Source organism: Muscardinus avellanarius, assembly GCF_963383645.1.
Source record: "Muscardinus avellanarius genome assembly, chromosome: 11".
Lineage (NCBI taxonomy): Eukaryota > Metazoa > Chordata > Mammalia > Rodentia > Gliridae > Muscardinus > Muscardinus avellanarius.
The window spans coordinates 38,913,762-38,939,866 of NC_137797.1; the positions used below are offsets into that span (position 1 = coordinate 38,913,762).

The 26,105-nt window shown below is 36.0% G+C and overlaps 1 protein-coding gene across 1 annotated transcript in view; it reads right to left on the reverse strand.

The window, feature by feature from the left end:
- TMTC2 (transmembrane O-mannosyltransferase targeting cadherins 2) overlaps positions 1-26,105 on the reverse strand; it is a gene marked incomplete at both ends in the record, with an annotated part of 448,300 nt that overhangs the window by 88,070 nt on the left and 334,125 nt on the right. Inside the window, one exon of the mRNA XM_080705147.1 lies at positions 2,765-2,846. Within this exon, the coding sequence (XP_080561273.1) occupies positions 2,765-2,846 (82 nt within the window). The remainder of the gene's footprint in view (positions 1-2,764; positions 2,847-26,105) is intronic.

Here is a 26,105-nt window from a genome sequence, read left to right on the forward strand (position 1 = left end):
ATCAAATATCACTTACTCAAAGACTCTTTTAACTACTTCGTCTTAAGAAGCACTCCACTTTCTCCATCATCTCCTTCTAAAGCTGAATTGTTTCCTTGATAGCACTACTACCTGATTATTTCTTGGATAGCACTACACACTTTTTAAAAAGCAGTGCCGTACACCTAGCAGGAATATCATACAAACATTAAACAAACCCTCCCTAAGAATTTTAAGTGAAGTAATGACGTATATAAATTTGACATCCTAAAACTGTACACAGTATCAAATGTCTACTTGCCTGCTCCATTATCAATACTGTAAAAAGAAACATCATGTGTTCTATAATATGAAGCAAGAACAGTAATTAAGAAATCTAATATTTATTCAAATACAACTAACCTGGTCAAATCATGTTCATTTCCCTAGGTTTCAATCTACTTGTCTGTACAATAGAATGCTTACATTTGAAAAATTTTTCCAATTGAATTTGAAATATTTTATTCAAAATAGATTCTCCCAAAGGAGAACCATTAATATTCTTTAAAATCTGTTTGATTTTTATAACCCAACCGTAGTAAGCAAGGACTATCAAGGCCCCCAGTTATAAGCTTCCTATCCACTCACAGATCATTTGCCCTACCTATCTCTCCTTTGTAGTGCTTATTTTTTGAGTCCCTTCTGAGTCTCAGTATAAAATAGGAAGAAGGTTAAAAGTTATAAAATTTCATAAAATTCATCAGTTACATCTTCTAAGATTATATTGAATGTGAAATCATTTTCCCTGAGAAAATAAATATATATGCCCCAAATTTTAAAACAATTCAAGGGTAGAAAAAAGAATCAAATTTTACACATGTATTAAATACCTGTGTTAACACTCTTTTCCAAATAACACATGAAATAAAGAATTTCTTGAACTTTCTGTTAAAACTCCTGCCCCCCCAAAGAAAACCATCCTTACTGAAGACATACTCCTTGCCGCCACCACTGGAAATAAAATTCAGGAATATGATATAAATATACATTCATATTATAATATTATATATTATTAACTATACATATTGTTAATCATGAAGAGGTAGGAAAGAACAAGAAGTATAAAAGAATGAGCCAGAATAAAACAGTGGCCAACTCTTTATTTATTTTTTCGGGTCTGGGGATAGGACCAAGGGGCATTCGACCCTGAGCTATACCCCTTGCTCTATTTTTAATTTTTAATTTTGAAACAGGGCCTCACTAAGTAGCTGAGGCTGGCCACGAACTGTGATCCTCTGGTCTCAACCTCACAAATGCTGGGATTACAATCGTGCGCCACCACACCCGGCTAACAGTGGCCAACTCTTAATATAATGATGATTTTTTTTTAACAATTACAAGTTAAATGTAGCAATGTAAATGTAGCAATGATAAAGTTTAAAAAACATGAAAATATTTACATACTATATAATAATATATTGAAAATAAATATAGACAGAAAAGAGGAGTGGGAATTTTACTTCCTGAAATGCAAAAGCAAGAGATCCTTTGGCACACAGGGACAAGAATTATGGAACCTCTTTAAAGCATTGGTAGGAGTAGCAGAAATAATAGGCACGACAAAGTCTTAATTTAAAATGTTTCATATAGAAAAACCTGTAAAAATTAAAATAAATTCTGTAGTAAAGTCAAATTAGTTGACTGCTATCTTAACAGAGCAATAAAACTGCACTGTGAAACAAAATCAGGCGTGGTTGTGTAACACATTATGTGAAAGCACATACTGCATTATGCTGTGAAGATAAAGCATCACAACCCTCAGTTTATAGACACATACACACAATAACGTAAGTTTGAAAACACACTTGTGGTTGGTTAAGTGTTTCCTCTGTTTTATTATTTCCATTCTTCTACACTTGCAGCCTGTCCCTGATTTATTTTTACTAGCTGGAAACTGAGAGAAGGAATTAAATATTATACAAGCGTATTGGCTTTATTTCCTTAAGATTTAATTCCTGTCCACATTTTTTAAGTTTACTATTTGATAATAACTAACACATCAAAGCCAAGAATGATCACAAAAAACCATTTTTTTCCCCAAGGCATCAGCAAAAGTAAATGCTTTCCGGCTCCTTGAAAGCAATTCCAAATCTGGTAGAAATAAGCACATTTTACCCACGACCAAACCAGCTATATACTTTCCCTCAATGAACACATGACTCACAGCTAATGACAGAGCAGAGTGTGGCAGAGAGGTTGTGTAAGCCCGCTCTGCACTGATTAGGGCCAAGGCTAAATGGGACGGGACAGTCATCCTTTACACCTATCACGGCACATCCTTGGCCTCGCTCTTAGGCATTTATGGGCTGGTGTACCCTTCTAGCTCTCAGAAAGAAAGATTCTTGAGGCCAAAATATGAACTTCTAAACCTCCAAAATGGCACCCTCAATGACTAATGCATTATAATTTAGAATGAAAACGAAGCTAATATTATTATTACAAATTACACAGCATGGAAGGAACTAGACGCTTTCCTGGTGAGATCTCATTTAAGCTCCACACTCAACTTGAAACAAATAACTGTAGAACCACCTCACCTACAGAAGTCCTGCAAAAATTACTGTGAGAAAATAGTATGCAAGTGCTCTTTAATGAAACTGTTTTGAATGGGAAGAATGAGGCATGACACTAAATCTGCAACAAAAAAATGTCTCCTCTCAAAATGTCCTTCAGCAGCAAAACGGAAATCTTGTACCAACATCAACAGCAAATATGGGAGACATGGAAAAAGCTATGGGCCACTCACCATAATGCATGTAACAGTTTCCTTTGGTAGGGTCCAGCTCAATAGCCTTCAAGAAGAACTTTTCAGCCTCACTCTTACGACCCTTGAAAAACAGAGAAAATGGATGATTCAGCAACCAGTCTCATGAGGGATTCTTCATCCCCAAGGCACAAACAAAACAAACTAATGTCTACTGGTAACCTTCACTGGAAAATAAAAAGTGTTTTGTTTTTATGTAAACGAAGATGATCAAGAAGAATATGTTGAGAGCAAAGACTAAGGACAGAATTCTGGAAGACAACAAGAAAAGAATAAAAGTGAGCCCGCTAAAAAGACAAAAAAAAAAAAAAATCTAGGGAAGAGAAAAGAAAAGATGTTTCACAGAAATTTGAAGAATAAAAGATGGTTTTAAAGAAACATCATTATTGTTTTATTTTTCCTTTCAATTTGTTTCTACTTCATTCCTTCTTTTTTTATTAAAAAATGGCATTTAAGCTTTTGATATGACTTGGTCCTAGTCACTTATCATATAAAGAAACAAAGTCACAATTCAGTTAATATCAAGCAGCTAGTCCTTATTGCTATTATCAAAAATTCTAGTAGCCAAGCATGGTTGCTCACACTTGTAATCCCAGTACTTGGGAGGCTGAGACGGGAGGATAGCAGTTCATGGACAGCATCAGCTACTTAGGGAGGCTCTCTGCAACTTAGCGAGACCTTGTCTCAAAAATAAAGAATAAAAAACAGGGCTGGGGTGTAGCTCAGAGGTAAAATGTCCCTTGGTTCTATTCCCAGTACCTCAAAAAAAAAAAAAAATCACTCTATTACTGTATCCTTCATTGACTCATTTTTTTTTTTTTTTTCGTGTTACTGGGGTTCCTGGAAGCCGTTCTACCTCCGGACTACACTCCCAGACCTATTTTTATATTTTTGTTTATTTAGAAACAGGGTCTACTAAGCCAGCACGCATGGCTGGCTTCGAACCTGCATGATCCTCTTGTCTCTGCCTCCCAAGCTCTGGAATTACAAGCGTGCTCTACCACCCCCAGCTGACTCATTGTTCTAACAGAGGGAACTAGCTTACAGTCTCTACTATCTGTAGTGATAACCAAATAACAATATAATGGACTTCTGCATTACTTATTTTTTTTAAAAAAGTTACTTTATCTCATTGTATCTCTTTAATGAATAAGTCTAATAAAATACCTAATATTTAAAATTACCTTCAATATTTCCCACATTTTTTGTGGTACTGGGGGTGGAACTCAGGGGCTTTTCTACCTCTGGGCTATACTCCCAGACCTATTTTATACTTTATTTGGAAACAGAGTCTCACTAAGTTGCTGAGAGCCTCAGTAAGTAGCTGAGGCTGGCTTCGAACCTGTGCGATCCTCCTGTCTCAGCCTCCCAAGTGCTGGGTTTACAAGTGTGCACCATCACACCTGGCAATATTTCCTACATTTTAACTTCAGAGTGGCAAAGAAAGCACAGGCAAAAATGTTTCCTACATATATACTTTTATAAAGTTAATAAGGGTTAGGAAAGCTCTTACCTCCCTAGTATCGCACAAATTACTCAATACCTACAGAGAATCAGGAATGCTAATGTATGATTTAGAAGCATGGATTCTAGACAGGCAGAGAAACTCACACATGCTTAGCTATGTGACTCTGGAAAAATCTTTTATCTCTTTATTGATTTTTTTTCTATTACATGAAAATGAGGATAAGAAGGATACAGGGGACTTTCAGGATAGTGAAACCATTTTGTATGATACTGTAATAGAGGATATATTTCATCAATTTGTCTAAACCCATTGAATGTACAACACCAGGATTGAGTCAAAATATAAATTATAGACTTTAATTGGCTCATGAATTGTAACAAATGTATAACAACAACATTAGTTGGTCATAATAAGGGAAACTGTATACAAAATGCTAGGAGCATGAAGAGGTATTTAGTAACTCGACTTTCTGTTCAAATAATTTTTAAGTCTTAAATGCTCTGGAAAATAAATTTGACACATTTTTAAAAAGATAAAACTTATGAGATTATTGAAATATCTTAAATGATACATATAAGATGATTAGTATAGTACCTGGATGTAAATTTGCGACAAATATTCATCATTTTCACACACATGCACACACACACACACACACACACACACACACACACATGAGTATGCAATAGAATTATAAGCAAAGAATGAAAAAAACTCATATACACACACATACACACACGAGTATGCAATAGAATTATAAACAATGAATGACAAAAAGTCTGTTTTGTTATATACAAAGCCTCAAAAACATATGGTCATTCTTTAAATAATCAGTGGAAAATATATACAAAGACTTCATAGAAGAGAGTAATAAAAGAAAGATGCAAAATAAAAACTATCATTTGGTAGAGTGTTAAAAATTTTATACAAAGATACAAAAGGGGCTCTGAACGTTTTGCCACTAATCGCATTTTTAGGATAAAAAATACACAAACAAACAAAAAGTAGCTCATTTATCATTGCCTTAGTACATTGGGTAGTAAAATCCTCATGTATAGTTCTGTGTCAAAACAATAGCATGAAGCTATAAAAATGTGCATCAGGACTCGAGGGACAGTAGCCTCTGCTTCTTACTGGACTAGGTTATTAAAGGACATGAGACTTAGATATAAAATGAATTTCTTCATTCTTTTTGTTCTTGGATGCAAAATGAACAAACAAAACATCATTTCTGGAAGAAATACTGTACCATCATGCAAAGACCTATCTTTTGGTCTTTGACCATTATTTATTTAGTAAAGATTAATGTCAAATAATGAGGAAAAGAAAACCCTCATGAGAGTGTATTAAATTAGGAACCAAGTATATGTCTAAGTCAATGAGGCATTCACATTATTCTGCACCAGAAAGGAATCATGGTTGCTAATAATATGTTTAATTGAATTTACTATTTCAGCTGTTATTATTTTTATAGAGATGGTAATTAAGATAATAGAAAAGAATAAACATTCAGGAGATTTTTCCATGGTGTCTTTGAGATTCTATCTGCCTTTTCTACAAATGAGGGTTATGGAATAGTCACTGTTTACACAAACTCCTTAGACCAAGCAAAACATGCACAACCTAATTTTGTATATCTGTTGGATGTTTGGACATATGTATTTTTTCAAAAACCAAGAAAAAATGGACTTCACTAGTAAGTATTCTAAACACACACCTGGGACAAACCAACACACACAAAAAAACTTTATCCTAATCAAGACTAGACCTGATCTGGTAATCTTCTGATTAGCAGTGATTAAGCATATACATTTAAGATTAATATCCAATAAACTTATATAGTCTATTTTACAATGTGGGATAAGTAATTTATTTTGATTTTCTATTAAACTAGTGTTACTACTACCACAGCTTAGACAGTAATAGCTGTGAGTTTACAGAATAAGCATTGCTCCCGATAGCTGACCAATAGTTTGTCCAACTAGAAAACATACAAATGTGAAATAGACACATCTGTATCTTCACATGCTAAAATAACACAGAAATTCTGTCAATCAATTCTGGCACTTGCCCTCAAAAAAGCACCTGGTTAATATGCAAGAGATAATTAATACTATTATGACTTTAGAAAATTATACTCAAATTATATACTTATTTTTAGTGAGAACTTATCCCTAACAACCACCTCCCTCCACAACGCATCTTGACACCATAGCTCAGAACTGTGATGTTACTGAAGGACACCAAAAACACTAAGACTTTGCACCGCGGCAGAGGATTATGACTTTATATGGCTATGCATATGTAACAGGTACATATATTTAAATAATAAATTGTGACATTATGATTTATAATATGCTAAAATATTTATAACATATAAAAATAATATATTTATAATTCTATATATGGTAAAAATACACATGTATACACACACATGTAGATATACATGATATATATTTGGGAGGGTAGAAAGGTGAGTTTATTTGAGCCGGGCATGCTGGTGCATGCCTTTAATCTTAGTACTTGGAAGGCTGAGACAGGAGGATCACAAATTCAATGCCAGCCTTGGCAACTTAGTGAGGCCCTAAGCAACTTAGTGAGACTCTGTTTCAGAATAATAAAAACAGAGCAAAGTTGTAGCTCAGGGGCAAAATGCCCCAGGGTTCAACCTCCAGGACCATGGAAGAGGAGAATGAAGAGGAGGAGGAGGAGGCAGAGGAGAGGAAAAGAAGAAGACATGTTGCATGAAACAACAGCTCAAAGGAAGTTTGCCAACACCCAAAGGTAATAAATAGAATCCTTAATTTACCTAAAATATTAATTAATACATTGACATGTTATTATTCATCAATCAGTAAAGTTCCAGGAAATTAGAGTACTCCATATTACTTAGGGTTTATAAAAACAGGTTTTAATATAACACATTGTTGGGATATAGGAAAAGTGTAGTAAAAATCTTTCTTGGAAGCAATTTCACAAAAGCCTTTAAATCATAGATACACTTTGGAAAACCAATTCTACTTCTAGGCATTGGTCCTAAAGAAACATATGTAACTACAAGGAAGTTGCTGTTTATTTTCAGTACAGTATTGTATATTTAGTGTCTACCAGCATAGGCTTGAGTAACCAATGCCATTTCAACGAAATACTATATATCTATTAAAATGATTGTGGGGAAAAATATTTAAGCCACAATAACAAAAAAAAAATTCTTTTTAATCCACTGCATGAAATAAGCAGGCTGTAGTTGTGATTTGTAACCCAACTGTAATCTCTTAATGACACCACCTATATCCAGATCTCATTTTATTGCTGGGGTTTCAGAGTCGGAGAATGAGAGTTGGTTTGTGGGTGTTTCAAAACTGAAGGAGATAAAAGTATACATCTACAGTAGACTTGTTTAAAAACAAGTACTATGCTAGTGGCCAAACTAAGGTCTAAACAACATAGGACAACTAATTCTACTGAGAAAGGAAAGAGAATGGTTCATGGATGCGACATTTTACTTCAGAAAAAATGGGTTATGCATCTGTTGCCTGACAGGCTATTCCAGGTTGTGGACATGGCTCCTGCCCTGCTACTGCTCCTATTCTAGTTGTGGGATAACTACTGAACATACAAGCAGGCAACAGTGTCACCTGGAAGAGTGTTGGTGAAAAATAAAATAGGCTCAGTTGATACAGCAATACACCCCTGGGGACATGGGGTGTTATGTTTGACAAAGGGACCAAGAAAGGCCCTTAGTGACATGGGAAATGTGACTTAAGTGAATGGGGTTTGCAGGCCATGTAAAGATCTGTCATGGCTGGGGGAGGACTCACTGATTGCTGTGTGCATGTATGCCTCTGTCACGCTGAACTGCATCATGATGTATAATTACAAAATCACCGATAAAATAAAAAATATGGTAGCCAGAGAGTAAATTCCATTAAGAATCATAGAAAAGGAATACAAGATGAACAACCAGACTGGATAGGGCCTAGTAGGCATTGTAGGAAATCTGAAATTTCTGGTTTTTATTTTTCTTTTTGGTAGTAAAAACTACAATGTCAATACTGGATGTTTTGATTCATATATTCATATCATGTTATCAGTGTTAAACAGAAACAAGTTGAACAGCCCCTGGGAACTGCACATACATGGGACAATTCACCCTTCTCTGTGTTATCCTTTTAACAGGGGACATGCTAATCTTCTCTGGACCATTTTAGTTTTAGTGTGGTATGCAAGAGCTAGCACTGGAAAATCTTCTTTTTTGGGGGGGGCAGGTCTGGGGATGGAACCCAGGGGCATTTGACCTCCTAGCTACACCCCCTGCCCTATTTTATTTATTTTTAATTTTGAAACAGGGTCTCACTAAGTTGCGGAGGGCCTCACTAAGTAGCTGAGGCTGTCCGCAAACCACGATCCTCTGGTCTCAGCCTCCTGAATGCTGGGATTATAAGTGTGCGCCACCACGCCTGGCTTGGAATGTCTTCTAATGAAGAAAGAACATCATGGAGGACTAAGTAGAGGAAAATATGATCTCGCTTATATTAAAACCAAACCAAACCAAAATCTTCCTAGGTTCTGGATGAAAGACTGATTGTAAGAGGTAGCAAAAGATAACAGAAATATCACTTAAGATGTTATTATCACTCCTAGCAATGTGGGGAAAGCAAAGTGGTGAGGAATGATTAGGTTTGTACTAGCTTTTGAGGATGAGTGGCCCCTAGCGCAGGTGTGGGTCAGAATAAAAAGAAGAATCAAAGATGATGCCACAGTTTTTCACCTGTCATGTGTGAGTGAATACAGGTGTGACTTATTCACATGGGGAAGACTGTGGGAACAATCAAGTGTCAGGAGGGACCTGCATGTTTAGTGAGTCCAGGAGTTCTGTTTGAGACTGAGGGCAAGAGAATGTGGAAGACTAGCTCGGAAAGACTGGCTGGATAAGGGACAGAGTACTGGCAGGCATGAACAACATCAGATACCTGGTACCTTTCATGAGAATAAAGTAAAGGGACAAAATCTGCAAAAATGCTTAGAGGGGAACAAAAAAGAAAAAAAGAAAAGCAAAAGGCTAATCTACTTCCATTATAATTTTAATGTTTTCAATAACAAATACTAAGAAGCAACATAAAATACAAAGGGACCATTTTAAATAACCATTAGAGATTGTAAGTAACTTGCCTTTCATAAAGAAGTATTTAAGAATATCTGAAAACAGTAAAATTCAAATTTAACTGTTGCTTCTCATACAGCTTTAATATGAGTAGGTTTTTTTTTAAAGGTTACATTTTTAAGGTGTAAACAGAAAATAGCTAACTTTTATAAATATTACATAACTGAAGGTGGTTAGCTCAGTCAGACTTCCTGTTATGTTACTTTTTCATTTCCTTTATACATCTGTTCACTTGTATATTTTCCCTTCAAGCTTAAAGAAATCATCCACACTTTCTGTAATAACATTTCCATGGAGATAATAAATTTCATAGTATAACACCACTGCTTACACTCCACCTGGGCAAGTTACTTAGGCTGTTGCACTGTGTTACTATACTAAACTCAAAATTAAGTTAAAACCAATATCTCATCCTAACTCTTATCCATTCATATTCTCAGTTGATGAGAACAGAATTTTGAATTTTTATTAAGATGTCTTATGAAAATAATGTGGAACAAATAGACACTTCATATAAGCCAAATTTATAATTAAATTATGCATAATCATATACTAAAATTTTATTTAAAATTAAGCAAATATTTTCAAATAGGCCATTTTTAGGCTTTAGAAATAGACATGTTAATGTATACATGAATTAGTAAGAAACTCAGCACTAAGAAAACAAATAACACAATCAAAAAATGCCAAGCGAACAGACACTTAATGAAAGAAGAAATTCAAATGGTCAATAAATGCATGAAAAATGCTCAACATCATTAGCAATCAGAGCTGCAAATCAAAACTACCCTAAGATTCCACTTAACTCCAACTAGAATGGCAATCATTCAAAACACAAACAACAACAAATGCTGGCGAGGATGTGGAGAAATGGGAACTCTAATACATTGTTGGTGGGATTGCAAATTAGTGCAACCACTTTAAAAAACAGTATGGAGGATCCTCAGAAGAATGGGAACAGACTTACCATATGATGCAGCAAAAGCACTCCTGGGTATCTACCCAAAAGAATGGAAACCAAACTACCACACTAATGCATGCATATCTATGTTCATAGCTGCATGATTCACAATTGACTAACTATGGAAGTGGCTAAGATGTCAACAGATGAATGGATTACAAAACTACGGGATATGTACAAAATGGAAAATTACTCAACCATAAAGAAAAACACAATTATGTCATTTGAAGGGAAATGGATGGAACTGGAGAACATTATGCTAAGTGAGATTAGTCAGTCACAAAAAATAAGAAATCAGATGCTCTCCCTAATATGCACAAACTAGGGAGAAAACAAGTCAAAGGAGGAACTCTGGACAAAGGAGAAACTATAGATGAGAAAATAAGGTCACCTAACTGAGGGGATGGGAAGGGGAAAGAGGGAAATTCTCTAATATTCATGATGTACATTAACAACCATATCAAAGTCAATCACTAAGCTAAACATGAGAAGGAGGGAGAGGGTGGGAATTGGACAGAAATTGGGTAAGGGCTAATTACGTGATGTGTGCATTTATGCCTCTACCATCGTGTACTGTATTAAGATGTATGTCTATATCAATAAAAATTTTAAAAATTATACATGAGTTAGAAAACATAAAAGGTCTATTTGCTTTACACTAAAATTAATTCAAAGGAAATTTCAGCAGCTCATGTGTTCATTGGTTCCCTTAATTCAACAAATATTTATTGGCACCTACTATCTGCCCAGACTGTATTAAGTACTAAGATTAAGACAGAGAATAAGAACAGACACAGCTCCTGCCCTGGAGAAACTTACAAACTGAAGCTTCAGTGCATTTGACAAAAACACCAAAATAAATAAATAAACAAAACCCGAAACAAACAAAGAACAACGACAACACAAAACCCTACAACAAGGGATTTTTCCCTGTAACTTTTGGTTTGAAAGAGTGAAAATAGACAGGCAAGGTTTTTGAAAGGAATTTATGCTTTATCCAAAAATCAAAATATGTACATGATTCACTTACTGTAGCAGAGACAAAAACATTCTAGGCAAAGACACAACAAAGTACTGTGACAAAATCACCAAAACTCTGCAAGAAGCCTGGAGGGAGTGAGTCAGTGAGACAGTGGGTCATGGGAGGAGGAAGGAGCATACCTGGCTGACAGGTCAAATGAAGATCCTCTCTGGTGTTTTATAAATATCATTCTGAGCCTGGCAGGGATAAGAGGGAATAGAAGTATGTAGAGGGATGATAGAGATTTAAAGATTAGAGGGCTGGCATGAGTGATAAAAGAGAGAGAATGGGTTATCTACCCAGCATCAAGGATAGGATAGGGGAGGGATGTGGCAAGGGAGATGGAGGTCCTGAAGAATGACCCCTGGGCATTTAGATTATGAAACAGAAGGGAAAGCAGTAAATAATGGGAAAGGCAGGGTTGAGAGGATCAGATTATGAGCTCAGGCTTAAGATTTGTAGGGATTAGTGTTCCTAGGAGATACAGTAGGTGTCAAAATGCCATCTGTTTATCAGGCTGAATCAAGAGGCTGAAAGCAAGGTGAAACTACGTATTTAGAGGAAAGAGCAATAGTAAATAGTGTCGTATGCTGAAAAACATCCATAGATCACTGGTGACCTCAGCAAGGGGCATTTAAGAGGTCCTGAAGCCAGGAGGAACTGGGAGAAGCAGAGGAGAAGGCAGAAAAATGAAAAGGGCAACTGCAGCAGCTCTGTGGATAAATCCACTGCCAAGGGGGAGGGAACAATGAGACTTGAGATCACAGTTCCACATAAACATTAATGCCTGGGTTTTACATTAATACCTGGGTTTTTATAATTGAAAATTAGGAAAATGTAAAAATTATCTTCTTACAGGAATCTTAGATAACTTTCCAGTTATGGACATGACCATACTAAACCGCTCAGAATGCTTCAAGCTGAATCTGTTCCTTCTAAGTAGTCCAACAACACTTCATTCTGTATTGACACTCAACATGTGTACTCTAAGTATGATCTGTGATCTCCTCCTCTAATTTTAAACCACTTCAGGAGGACTTTTTAATCAACATTTAGCCAAAGGCCAGATGCAGAGTACGTGGTCAGAAATGCCATGAATAATAAAATATTAAATATCTTGCAAAAGCAAACATGCACAACACAGTTCTTTTTTTTTTTTTTTCTTTGTTTCTTTTCTTTTTTTCTTTTGCAGTACTAGGGATGGAACTCAGGGGCATTCTAACTCGAAGCTATATCCCCAGCCCTATTTTTTATTCTTTATTTTGAAACAGGGTCTCACTGACTTGCAAAGGGCCTAAGTGGTAGCTGAGACTGTCCTCGAACTGTGATCCTCTTGTCTCAGCCTCCCAAATGCTGGTATTGCAAGTGTGTGCCATCACATCCGGCTTACACAGTTCTTCTTTTTAAATAAACAAAAGAAATTGATTCCTCCTCATAGTTCTGGAGGCTGGGAAATCCCAAATCATCCATCTTAAATACATACATATTCCCCTTTGAGAAGTGGGGTTACCTTGAAATAGAAGACAGGGTTTTCAGTGGGTAAATTTGATTAAATCTTGATATCTAAGGGATACCCAGAATTTCATGGGTATTGCCATCTTTGCTAACACATCCTTCTCCACAAGCAAAAGCAAAAAACCACAAATCTTGTCAGCATTCTGTGATCCATAGATGGCACCACTGGCTTCCAAAAAAGAAACCTTAGATGAATGAAGTAGCCAGTTTCCTGGGGAATTCGTGCAACTGGAATGCCCAAAAATCTAAGCTAGTAGTAATAGGTTCAACCATTCAGCCAGGCTATAGATGTAATAGGTGCTGTTTCTGTCATGACCAGATCTATAAGCATTTGCTGAAACATTCCAACCGAACTTTTTAACAACATGAGGTGCTGCTATGTTCCTTGGTCCCCAAAAGGCCCGTCTCAGCTCACGTGTGCTGCAGAAGTCTAATCTGGTGGGGATGGTTAGGAGAGCTGCCTTCTGAGAATAGAAAGGCAGGAGCCCAAACAACAGCTGCTTTGCAGCTGGGTCACAGAGGAGAGCAAGAAATCCCTTGACACCATAAAAGGTAGCGGATGATGGGAAGGCAACATCAGTGCCTCCATTTGTCACTGGCAGGGTGCCACTTGCTCTCAGATCCAAAGGCTCTTGCAAGAGGCTGAAGCCAGATGTAAATAATTCCCTAGCTTCATTTCATTTTTTCGGAGAAAGCTTCAGCAGTAAAGGATGTAGAGGGTGATTAAATTTATTTAGACATAAAATTCTTTGATGATTTAACCAGGGTACTGAAGACAAGCACTGGATTCAATAATAGAAAACTGAGTTCCAGTCTGGTTCTGACACCAAGAAAGTAAACAGCCAAGGGAAAGCCACCAATTTGAACAGTTTCATTTTCTTCAGTTATAACTCAAAGCAATGCAGTTAACTGGACTCCATGGGTTACAGTTCTCTGTTAGAAAAACAGAATTCAATTCAAAAGAAGTGGCTAAAAATTGAGATTAAAAAAGTTAACTTCTGCCTAGCAGGGTGGTGCACGCTTGTAATGCCTGCATTTGGTAGGCTGAGACAGAAGGATTACGGGTCGCGGACAGCCTCAGCTACTTAACAAGGCCCTTTGTAACTCAGTGAAACCCTGTTTCAAAATAAAGAGACTAAAAAGTAGGGCTGGGGGTGTAGCTCAGAGGTAAGATGCCCCTTGGATTCCATCCCCAGTACTGCAAAACTTTTTTTTTTGTGTGTGTGTGTGTGTGTGTGTGTGGTACTTGGGATGGAACCCAGAAGCATTTTCCCTCCAAACTACACTCCCAGCCCTATTTTTATTCTTTATTTTGAAACAGGGTCTCATTGAGTTGCAAAGGGCCTCGCTAAGTAGCTGAGGCTGTCTGTGAACCACGATCCTCCTGTCTCAGCCTACCAAATACTGGAATTACAGCCTGTGTCACCACGCCTGGCTAAAAGTTAAATTTTTAATTCATGTCTTTTTTTTTTTTTTTTGCATTCCAGTTCCCAATAAGAGAGGAAAGAGACCATTCCGTAGGTCTACTCAGCTAAAACTAAGACTAAGGAACATTACTAAGACCTAAAACCAATCACAGTCTATTTTCTATACTAATAAATGAAACTCAATATATCTATAATAAAGGATCTATTTACCTTTGTCAGATTGCAATGTCAAGATAAAAGATGACCATAAATGGTAAACTATCATAAAAAAGATCTTAAATGAACTATCCCACATATATCCACGTATATACTGGAAGTGTATACTATAATTCTGTGTAATTCCTGTTTGCCCCAAACTACTGTATGTCCATTGTTCCAATCTAACTATCACAAGAACCCTTTCCTGGTTTGGACAGAAATTTCAGTGGCCCTAACTCTACCACTCAGGGGTATTCACTTAAACCAGGTGAGTCAAATGATGGTTTGTACAATGCTGCTTTGTCCTGCTAGAAGAAGCCACAAGGTTCTATTAAAAGAATCAGTGAAGATTCACTCAGCTTACCATTCCCTAAGACACCCCTAACCAAAAGGGCATGAACAAACATATCCTTTCATAGCATAAGGCCTTGGGAATTTATTTAGTATGATTAAGTTTCCATTCAACTTCTCTGCTGACCAAAACATAGTTTCAAGAAGTCTGTTGTTATAGCACACTGCAACTCTATGTCCTCTAGTATATAAGAACAGAAACAGATTAGTATGCAACAGGCACCATTACAAGCATTTTGTATGTTGTCACATCTAATCCTCATAGCACACACCTCAAATATGATTAAAATTCTTTTTATAAAAAGAAGGAACTGAGGCATGGAGAGGTTAAGGATCTTGCCCAAGGTACAGAAGCTTGGCTTGTCAGAGCTTGGATCTGAACCAAGATAATGTGGCTTCTCAGTTTGTACTATAACATCATAGGCAGTTTCTAACAGGCCACTTCCAGGAATCATCAAGCTACTTAAAAAGAAAGCCTTATAAGCCAGACATGTTGGTGCATGCCTATAATCCTAGAGCTTGGGAGGCTGATACAGGAGGATCACAGACTTAAAGCCAGCCTCAGCAACATAGTGAGAGTCTCAGCAACCTAGAGAGGCCCTATTTCTAAACAAAAATAAAGTATAACTGGGGCTATAGTCCCTAGGTTCAATCCTCAGTACCACAAACAACAACAAAAACAGCAACAACACAAACAAACAAAAAAATCCAAAAGGGAGTACAGGCAAACTCATGTATCTGGCCATCCATCCATTCTTCATCATGCATTCTGAGCACATACCATAAGCCTGGCACTGTATCAAGTACTGGATAAGTAAAGATGAAATGACATAATTCCTCCTCTTAGACATGGCGTAATGCTGTGGGGACTCCAGAGGTAAGACCTTACAAACTGTAACATTATATTGAAGAGTGCTCTCCTTAGACACATGCACACTTAGTACATAAGGAGGAAACGGAGGTCAAGGCATCTATTATGCCTCAGTCAGGGCAGGTTTCTAAAAGGAGGTGGAGATATAACCCGACTCAAAAGTGGAGGACAAGTTGGCCTGACATCAAAGCACAGAGTAGCTGGTCAGGCCTAGAACTGGTAGCCTAAAACTTCTCTTCACAATATACATATTAAGAAAACTATTTAGACATTCTGTCTAATGATTCTGTCTAATTTTCTTACTTTAATACCATTTACAAGAATCTGCCTGACCAATTTAAAATGTGGGTTTTTTTTCTTGACAAAGTAAGGTAATTTAACAGCTAAATGTAATCAAATTTTTTCTTTCTGCCAGGCGAGTGATTCTTGAGCCACCTTCTGCAAATAATTTTCTGTGACTTACAAGGAAAGAAAGATCTATTGAAAACAGCACTGGTTAGTATAGGGAAGACACATTCGCTTTCACTTCAGAGTGTGAAGTGACCAGAGGTGGTACATATAAAATTACAGGAGGCTTTAAACTAGGTGGAAAGGGGAAAACACGCCCAAATGGCCAGAGGCTGGCACCCTGCCAGGAGAATGAGTCCTTATGTGTAAATACTCATGACAAGCATATCGCCGGACTGGATGGCTCCCAAGTCCTAGCAATAGAGTGTGCTGGTCAAAGCAAACACATGTGCTTTGGTACTCTTACAAAATAAAATTCTTTCACTTTCTGACAGAGAAAAATATGTAACTTCGCACAAAAAAAATGTGGGCCACTAATAGGGAAAAAAAATGAGTATAGAGGTAGCAGGATGATAGAGACTAGGAAGTCCAGATAGTATGCACTTCTTTCCCCCAAGATAGACAATTTAGTAGTAGCTTGGCTCGGAAGTAAATTATCACTGTCAACATCTAACACCCTCTTGACCTTGATGGGAAAAATGCACGATGCAGGCTGCACAGGACACACTAACATCAACCTCCCAAATTCTCTCATCACACTGTACAGTTTAATTGTTACCTGAGTTGACAGGTTTATCTTTGAGAGGCACGAGGGTCTGAACTGACACTCCCAATCATTAGAGCCCCTTAGTAAAGCAACACAGAGGCATATAGTATTATAGGATTGTTGTTTAGCAAGTTTGACATCATTTTTTTTTTAAAGAACATACGTACATAGCAGGCTTTGAAATAAATATACTGACTTGCTCAGCTTCTCAAAATGGAGCACCTATATGCACTGGGGTACATGGGGTCTTGCCATGGGTATGCAGACCCGTGGCTTTGAAGACTTGGGGAAAAGTCAAAACTATTAAAGTATGAAATCATTGAAAGTTATTTCTATTTTAAAATAAGCGTCAATATGCTATGAAAACAGAAGTATTGGTATAAACGCTTAGGATTTGGATCCAAGCTTCAGCATGTCCTCACAGATGATCTTAAGCATATCTGGGCTACATAGGAGAGTTACTTAATGTCTCTAGAAATCTGCTTCCTTTACAAGGACAATGAGGATGCCTCCTAAAGAGGTTCATAACTGAGAAAGTACACATAAAGCTCTTACAGCTGTGCATGGTCTATGGAAGTACTCAACAAATGTTAGGTATTATAATCTTTGTACAACAGGGACAACAGCAGCTAAAGTGCAACGACTTAAGAAGACTAAATAAGGAAAGATATTTTGAAAGCACAGCACAGCAACACTTTGTAGGCACGAAAAAAGAAAGAATGAAAAAATGAAGAAAGAAAGAATGAGAGAAAGCAGAGAAAGCACAAAACAAAAAATAGTCCTATTCTTAACTAGACCTTGTACATCTAAGTCTACTCACCCAAAGGCAAATCATAGACATATTTGATTATTTCTGATGTACTTAAAAATAGCATTCTTATAACACACCTACATGAAGATCTTTGTGAGCTAAAATATTTTGTTATCAACCAAATTGCCTAATGTTTAGGAAATTCTTCTTTAGGGTTCAAAACATTTAAATAAAAGAGAAATTCGGCAGAATAAGAAAGCTGGAGATGGAAGCTATAGTTAAAAGAACTTGGTAATTTCTTTTGATCAACTGAAAAACTCATATATAAATATTGGTGACAGGTAAGAAAGCACCTCCTACCTACCCCCTTGAAATAAGTATTTTTTAAGGTCTATATTCCCTTTGAATTGCTGATATGCTCAGGTAGAAGTAGTTAGCAGGATTTGAGCTGCTACCAATCTTAGAATTATAAGAAAGCAGGAAAGTTATAGTTGACTTTGAATATTGTAATATAAAGATACCTGTCACTTCATAGAAGAAAAAATGTTATCCAAAATACGCTATTACTCAAAGTTGATGTTTCACAATCTTTTCTCAAGTAAATGGCTACAGATGAGTACATTAATATTTATTTATTTTTATAACATAATAACGTAATAAAAATCCTGGATAGCTAGAAGAGGGAAATGAAAAGTTCAGAAAACAAAGGACATTATGTAATTTTCGTATGGAAGTATAAGCAAAAAACAGGGTTTAAGAAAGATATTTTTTGGAATTGCTGGACAAAATGGATTAATGAGCAATTGGTCAGTCACAAAAAGTAAGAAATTGGATGGTCTCTCTAATATGCAAAAGCTAGGGAGGGAAAGGTAATAGGAAGAACTCTAGGCAAAGAAGAAAAAACTATAGATGAGCAAATAAGGCAACCTAGCTGACGTGGATGGGAGGGGGACGAGGGAAATTCCCTAATGTACATTACGTACATGCACAAACTTATCAATCACTAAGCCAAACATAAGAAGGAAGTAGGGGGAGGGATAGAGGTGGTAAATGGAGAAGGGCTAAATGAATGATGTGTGCATGTATGCCTTTAACATCGTCTACTCCATTAAGATGTATGAGCACAGTGCACCAATAAAGAATTTAATAAAAAGAAAAATATGAGGAGAATAAGCTATGTGCCCAAAGAAGGATTCCTTAAATCATACTACCTCTAAGAAAGATTTTATACAAAAGAACATAGTCATTCTTTTGGAGAGTATTGTTTCTGACTTGCATGGCTTAAAATAACAAATCTATTCATTTCACAAATATTTGAATATCTACATGTTAAAATATTTTTGAGATTTCCAAGTAAATATTTCTTGAATGTATTTTATTCTATAGTTACTTAATACTTGAAACAGGGTTTGGTGCTACAATTAAGTAAGGGATATAATGTGAACCAAAAGCTAATACTTTCTGAAATCACAATAAACTTCAGCAAAAACCCAGAAAGAAAATGTTTTATGATCTTTACCCGTATATATTTAACTTGTTCGCTTTCTGTAGAAAATGTTTTAATGTGCTTTCAATTATCAAATTTATATACCAAACTGATTCTTCAAGTAAAATACATAAATATTATGATAAGTCCTATAAAAGATCATCTTATTACTGGCTGTCATACATCATACTTAATAAAATAAAATAACTTAGAATTATCTGTATCCTGTCATACCTGTCAGAAGAATACATACTCATTATCATCACTACTGTTCATGAAATTCTACAAATTCCCTCTGAAGAGGATGGCTTATATTACACACTCTTCTGAGATTCTATTCCAAGGTAAGAGACCATAGTAGGTGGTCAGATCATATACTGTTATGTTATTACATAGAAAAAGATACAAAATACAGTCAATGTAGGGTCTTTTCCTTCCTGTCTTCCAATAAGGACCGTTTTCTGTATTGATCGATTACCATATTACTTTTACTGATACAAAAAGAAGAAAGAAATTATTTTAACCCCACAGGTTGTTGTCCAACTACTTGACTCTTTAAATTCACTCTTTAATCCCTTCTTACTACTAAGGATTTTTTGCCAACACAAGTTTTGTTGTTGTTGTCTGTTTGTTTTTGTCTTGGAACTAGGGATTTAACTCAGAGGTATTTTACTTCTGAGCTACACCCCCAGATTTTTTTATTTATTACTTTGAAACAAAGTGTCATAAAGATGCTCAGGCTGGCTTCAAACTTGTGTTCTTTCTGTTTCAGCCTTCCAAGTATTTGGAGGTCTGCACCACCATTCTCAACTGCCAAAAGAATTAGCAAGTAAAATGAAATATAAAATATCTTCTTCTACTTTTATTTGCTTTAAGCCACATAAAATTTTATTTTTTTCCTTTCTAATTATTTGTTGAAACCTTCCTTTGCCATTTTTCTCTTTGGGCCTTTTATTTTTATTTTTTCTATTCTTATCCTTTTCTTACACTAACAACTAATTTATTTGTTCAGAAAATATTTATTGCTGTACTACAACTCCATCCTCAGTCTCTAACAAAATAAGTAAGTCTAAACTGATACCTTACACTAACTTTCTGACTGATAGGCAAGAGAAACACACACAAAAAGTATTGTACAATGATAAAAGGTGACATTCCTTCTTTAAAGGGGGACAGATGCGTCAGTGGGCAGTGATGTATCATGCCATAGTTTGATAATTTGGTGAATTTGGTCAACCTCTACTTCAGTCATTTATTCTACATTAGTTCAACATTATTTACTGAACGATTATGTACAAAATGCCAAGCTATGGACAGACACAGTTACAACTCCTCCCTCCTTAAAAGACAAATAGTTGTAAGAAGATTTAACTATCATATATTTTTTCCTATGCAATAAGAACCTTGGAGATGAGGTGTCATGGCAGGTTTCTATAATACCAGCTGTGTGGAAAGCTAAGACAGAAGGATCACAAGTTTGAAGACAATTCCACAATTTATTTGTCTCAAAATAACAACAAGCCAAGCATGGTGGCACATGCTTGTACTCCCAATGAGACCCTGTTTCCAAGTAAAAAATAAAATAGGAATGCAAATGTAGCTCAAAGGCAGAATATCCCTAGGTTCAATCCCTAGTACCACAATAAATAATAATAGTAATAATAATAACAATAAATATTAATAACAACAACAGGTCTGGGAATGCAGCTTAATCCCCAGTGCCACACACACAAAATGAACCTCAATAGGTGGGTAAATTTTTGCTAAGTGGAGATACAAGAAAAACATATTCTAGGCTAAGGCAACAGTCTCTTTGTAAAGGGCAAATAATAAGTGGATGTAACATCCTTAGAGACCAAAAGTTTAATATTATGGGGATTGATGGTTGATGAGGCTGAGTAAGGAATGCTATAGCCAAATAACAAACCAGGTTCCATGTCATAAAAAGATACCACAATACAAACAGTACAATTATTCTTGCTGAGAGTGGTTAACATCTACCAAGTTCTTACAACATGCCCATTAGACAATATCCTAAATGCTTTATACAGGTGTATGGACTCATTTAACCTCTATGACCTCTCAACAAATAAATGTTTCCCCCAACCCACATTATAGAGAAGGGCGGGTGGGGGATAATTACTTGCTCTAGATCAAAGACCTGCTAAGTGGTGAAATGAATCAGGCAGTGAGAGCCAGTAATCATATATTTACACCTCCTCCCTCAAATGACAGAATGCTCATCAAGATGGGAAAAGGAAGACCCAGAATGTCAAGGGCCACATGTTTTCTCCCATATGTGGAAGCTATCGAGAAAAAAAGGGATAATGGGAGATCTCATGAAAATAGGAGAGAGGCCAACAGAGCCAGGAGGTCAATAGAGTATAGAAAGAGGATCAGGGGAAGTGGGAGGAAAGGGAGAGGGTAAGTGCTGGAGGGAAAAAATAAAGCAAATTATGTCATGTGCATGTATAAATATACAACAAGAATACCAGTAACTGTATAATTATAATGCACCCATAAAAATAAAAAAGAAGGAAAGCAAGCTTGTAGTCAGCAGTGATTTTTATCTATTTTAATGTTGATTTTAGTACTTTAAAAATATTTTAATGTATCTATTTTAATACTTCTGTAATACTTAGAAAACTACTGAGCATCAACTACATATTTGCTTTGTGTCAAGGGAGAAGGAAAACATATAACACATTCCATGAGTATCTCTGATTCTTGATCTGCTCGCACACAGATATAGACAGAGATTGAGGAAAAGAAACAGAAATAGAGATAGAGCAAGCATGTGTACGCGCAATTCTAGCAGCTGCGATGTAAGATTAGACAATCTAGGGTGAGTGATTTCAAAGGCAAAAAGAATCTCAAGAGGATAAAGTGAGGGGGAAATTCCATCATTCCTGTTCATATATATATATATATATATATATATATATATATATATATATATATATATATATATGGACAAACTGACAAGCAATGTTTCTTTACCCATCAGAGAACTGAGTTTGAAAGAAAAGCTGCTATCCTGAAATGTAGAAAACAAGGATATTCTAGAGGCTGCTATCCTGAAATGTAGAAAACAAGGATATTCTAGAGGCTAACTTTCTAGGGTGAAAACCTTTGCCAGAGACTTTTCCCAGTGCTGCCAGGAAAAAGCATTTTTCATCTTTCCCTATCCATTCTGTCTCCCCTAAGGCAGTGAATGGGGAGGAGCTAAACAAGCAGAAAATCTTGGGAAGGTCACAAGCTCTCTCAAATATCAAGTTTTTGTTTGTTTGTTTGGTTTTGGTGGTACTGGGGTTCCTGGAAATCCTTCTATCTCCGGGCTACACTCCCAGACCTAGTGTTTTATATTTTTTATTTGGAAACAGGGTCTCCTAAGCTAGCTAGCCTGGCTACGAACCTTCATGATCCTCCTGTTTCTGCCTCCCAAGCATGGGGATTATTACAAGCATGCGCCACCACGCCCGTCCAAAAAATCAAGATTTAATTAATATAGCCTATTTCCGCAACACACACTTCACCACCACAACAGCAGGGCTCCAGTAATAGTGCAATACACTTGCAAGAACAAGATACAGTCTGAGAAAAAATAGTGAAAGGAGTCTAAAAGTACTGGGTGTCATGGTGCATATCTATAATCCCAGTACTTGGGAGGCTGAGACAGAAGAATTGCAGGCTCAAAGCCAAGCCTCAGCAACTTGGTGAGACCCTGTTTCAAAATGAAAAATAAAATAGGGCTGAGGATATACCTTAGAGGTAGAACGCTGCTGGGTTCAATCCCCAATACACTCCCCTCCATACACACAAAAACACAAATGCACAAAGTCTAACCAGAACAGAAGAAAGGAAAATAAGAACCCTAAAGGAATTTGAAGACTCTGTAATGTATCTATAGTTACAAACACTAAACAATGACCAACTTCTAGCTAAGAATAATATGTACATATTTTAATATGACATATACATATATATAATATAATAATAAAGGCATATTATTTTAGCTTCTGGAACCTAATTCTATAAAAAATTACAAGGCCTACTTTAAAAATGAAGTTCAAAAAGACAGAGAGCAGCAGAATCAGATATTGGAATATGAACTAGATTTTGTTATTATGAGTCATATATTTTAAAATAATTAAAAAATAACATGTTAAGGTCTCTATTTGGAAAGCAAACAAACAAGAACAGATGGATAATGTAAGCAGGGAGATGCCAGAAAAAATGAAAAGGAAATTCTATAAATCAAAGTTACTGTAAATGAAAACAAGAATGTTTTGGATGGGCTCATCAGAAGACCCATTGTGGCCAAGGAAAGAATCACTGAAACTGAATAGAGATTGACAGAAATGTGTCAAACTGATATGCAAGGAGAAAAAAATGAGAAGTCTAGACTATCTAAGAATGGTGAGGAAAATTCAAACATGTATGCTATGACTGAAATATCAAAAGGGAAAGAAAAATAGAGCAGAAGCAATAATGATGGAACACTTTGCAAGACTTAATGATAAACATCAAACCATAGATTCAGAAATCTCAGAGAACACCAAGGAAATAAATTCCTAACGTAATAAACTTAGGTATGTAATAGTCAACTGAAAACCAAAGCAAAGCAGAAATGTTAAACAAAGTTGGTGGTATTGGGGGGATCACTCTACCTATAAGAAAAAATGGCTAAGAATTGTAGCAGAGCTTATTAGAAATCACAAGAAAGCAGAGAGTAGATTAAAGTATGTAAAATATTGACAATGAACTCGGAAACCTTGAATTTTATATCCAGAAAAATTATCCTTTAGTTAAAGTACTGTAGATGTTGTAGGCAAATAAAAACTGAGAACATTCAATACCAGCAGGCTTCTGAGAAATATTAAGATATTTTCTTCAGGGAGAAGGAAAATGACTTAAGTTAGAACCTTGGATGTTTCTTCCATCATTTGAAGTCCTTCTGAGATCCTGATTACGTCTGAACCCCCACACACAAGAGAAAACATAGGACCCTTCACTTTCTGTGACTGGCTAATCACACTTAACATAATGTTCTCCAGGTTCATCCATTTTTCTGCAAATGCTGCACTTCTGTTCTTTTTTAGTGCTAAGTAGAATTCCACTGTATGTATATTTGATAATTTTGTAACTCATTCATCTGTTGATAAGTACCAAGATTGGTTCCATAATTTGGCTATTGTGAATTATGCTGCTGTAATCATGGATCTACATATATTACTAAAATATTCTAATTTTAGTCCTTTTGGAAATTTATTTATGTACATATGTGAGAAGAACAATGTCAATCTCAGTATACTGTATAGAGAAGGTGGAATGGGGAGAAGGCCAAAAGAAAAGCTTCCAAGTGCTGCGTGCATGTATGTCACTACCACTAGGAACTACATTATGATGTGAGACTATAAGGCACCAATGAAAGTATAAAATAACATGGCCATTCCAAAAAAGAAAAGGAAAAAGAAAATTGGGTCTTTATAAGGAAATAAAGAGTAGTATGGAAATACTAAATGAAAAGAGATTAAAATATTTTCTTTTATTTACTAATCTGAGAGCTGTTTAAAGTTAGTAATAATTTATTGGGTGTTTATAGCATACAGGTAAGCAAAATGAATAGCAGGAATAAGGCATAGGAGGAAGAAATTTGAAATATTCTTTTATGAGATAACTACACTATGATAATACATACAACACATTTTTGTGTAATTTAAAGCATTTTGTGTACATTTAGATTAATTTAAAGTGCAAACTCCAAATTTTGGGGAAAATAATTTAAGGTTTATTTGGCACTGAGTACTGAGATCAGGGGGCAGCCTACTTCCAAGCCCTTTTTATGTTGTATTTTGAAACTGGGTTTCACTAAGCTGCTGAGGGTCTGGCCTAGTTGCTGACAGTGGCCTTAGAAACTGCAGTCCTCTTGTCTCAGCTTCCCAAGTACTAAATATTATAATTTTAAAAATTATTACAGTTTTACTCTAGGGGATGAAATAAAATTATATGAAATGCACTATCAAAACCATAGAAAGAACGGGGCATGGTGGTACACATCTGGTATTCCAGCTACTCAGGAGATTGCAGCTGAAGGATCACTTGAAGCCAGGAGATGGAGGTCATCTTGGGTAACATAGCAAGATACTATGTGGGCAATAGAGCAAGATATCGCCAGTGAGAAAGAGGAAACGAGACAGAGAGAACAGGATGCAGGAAAAATCACAAAGAGAAAATTTATAGTGGGAAACATATACCTTAAAAAACAATGCACAAGCCAGGCATAGTGGTACATGCATGATTATAATCCTAGTACTTGGGAGGTTAAGACAAGAGGATTGCAAATTTGCAGCCAGCCTTAGCTACTAAGTGAGGCTCTCTGCAATTTAGTGAGACCCTGTTTCAAAATAAAAAATAAAAAATAGTGTTTGTGTGTAGCTCAGAAGAATACCCCTGGATTCGATCCCTACTACCACAAGAGAAAAAAAAAGTACCAATAAAAAAGAATAAAAATTACATAAATGAAAATAACATTTATAAAAATTAATAAAAGTAAAGGTTTCAAATCAATAATCTACCTTTATATTTCAAACATCTAGGAAGAGAACACATTAAGCCCAAAGATAGAAAAAGGATGGAATAATAAAAATAAGAGCAGAAATATAGAGAGAATAGGAAAGTAGAAAAATTAGTTAGGAATTGGGTTTTGAAAAGGTAAGACTGAGAAACGCTTAAATAATTAAGAAAAAGAACATTCTAATAAAGGTCAGAAATAAAATATTACCACAGATGTCACAGAAATAAAAAATAATCATGAACAATTATATACTAATAAATTAGGTAATCTAGAGAAAATAATTAAGTTCCTGGACACATAGTGCTACTCAAAACTGAATCATTAAAAACTAAAAATCCTAGCTGGGCGTGGTGTTGCACGCTTGTAATCCCAGCATTTGGGAGTCTCAGACAGGAGGATCGTAGTTCGAGGACAGCCTCAGTTACATAGTGAAGCTCTTTGCAACTCAGTGAGACCATGTTTCAAAATAAAGAATAGAA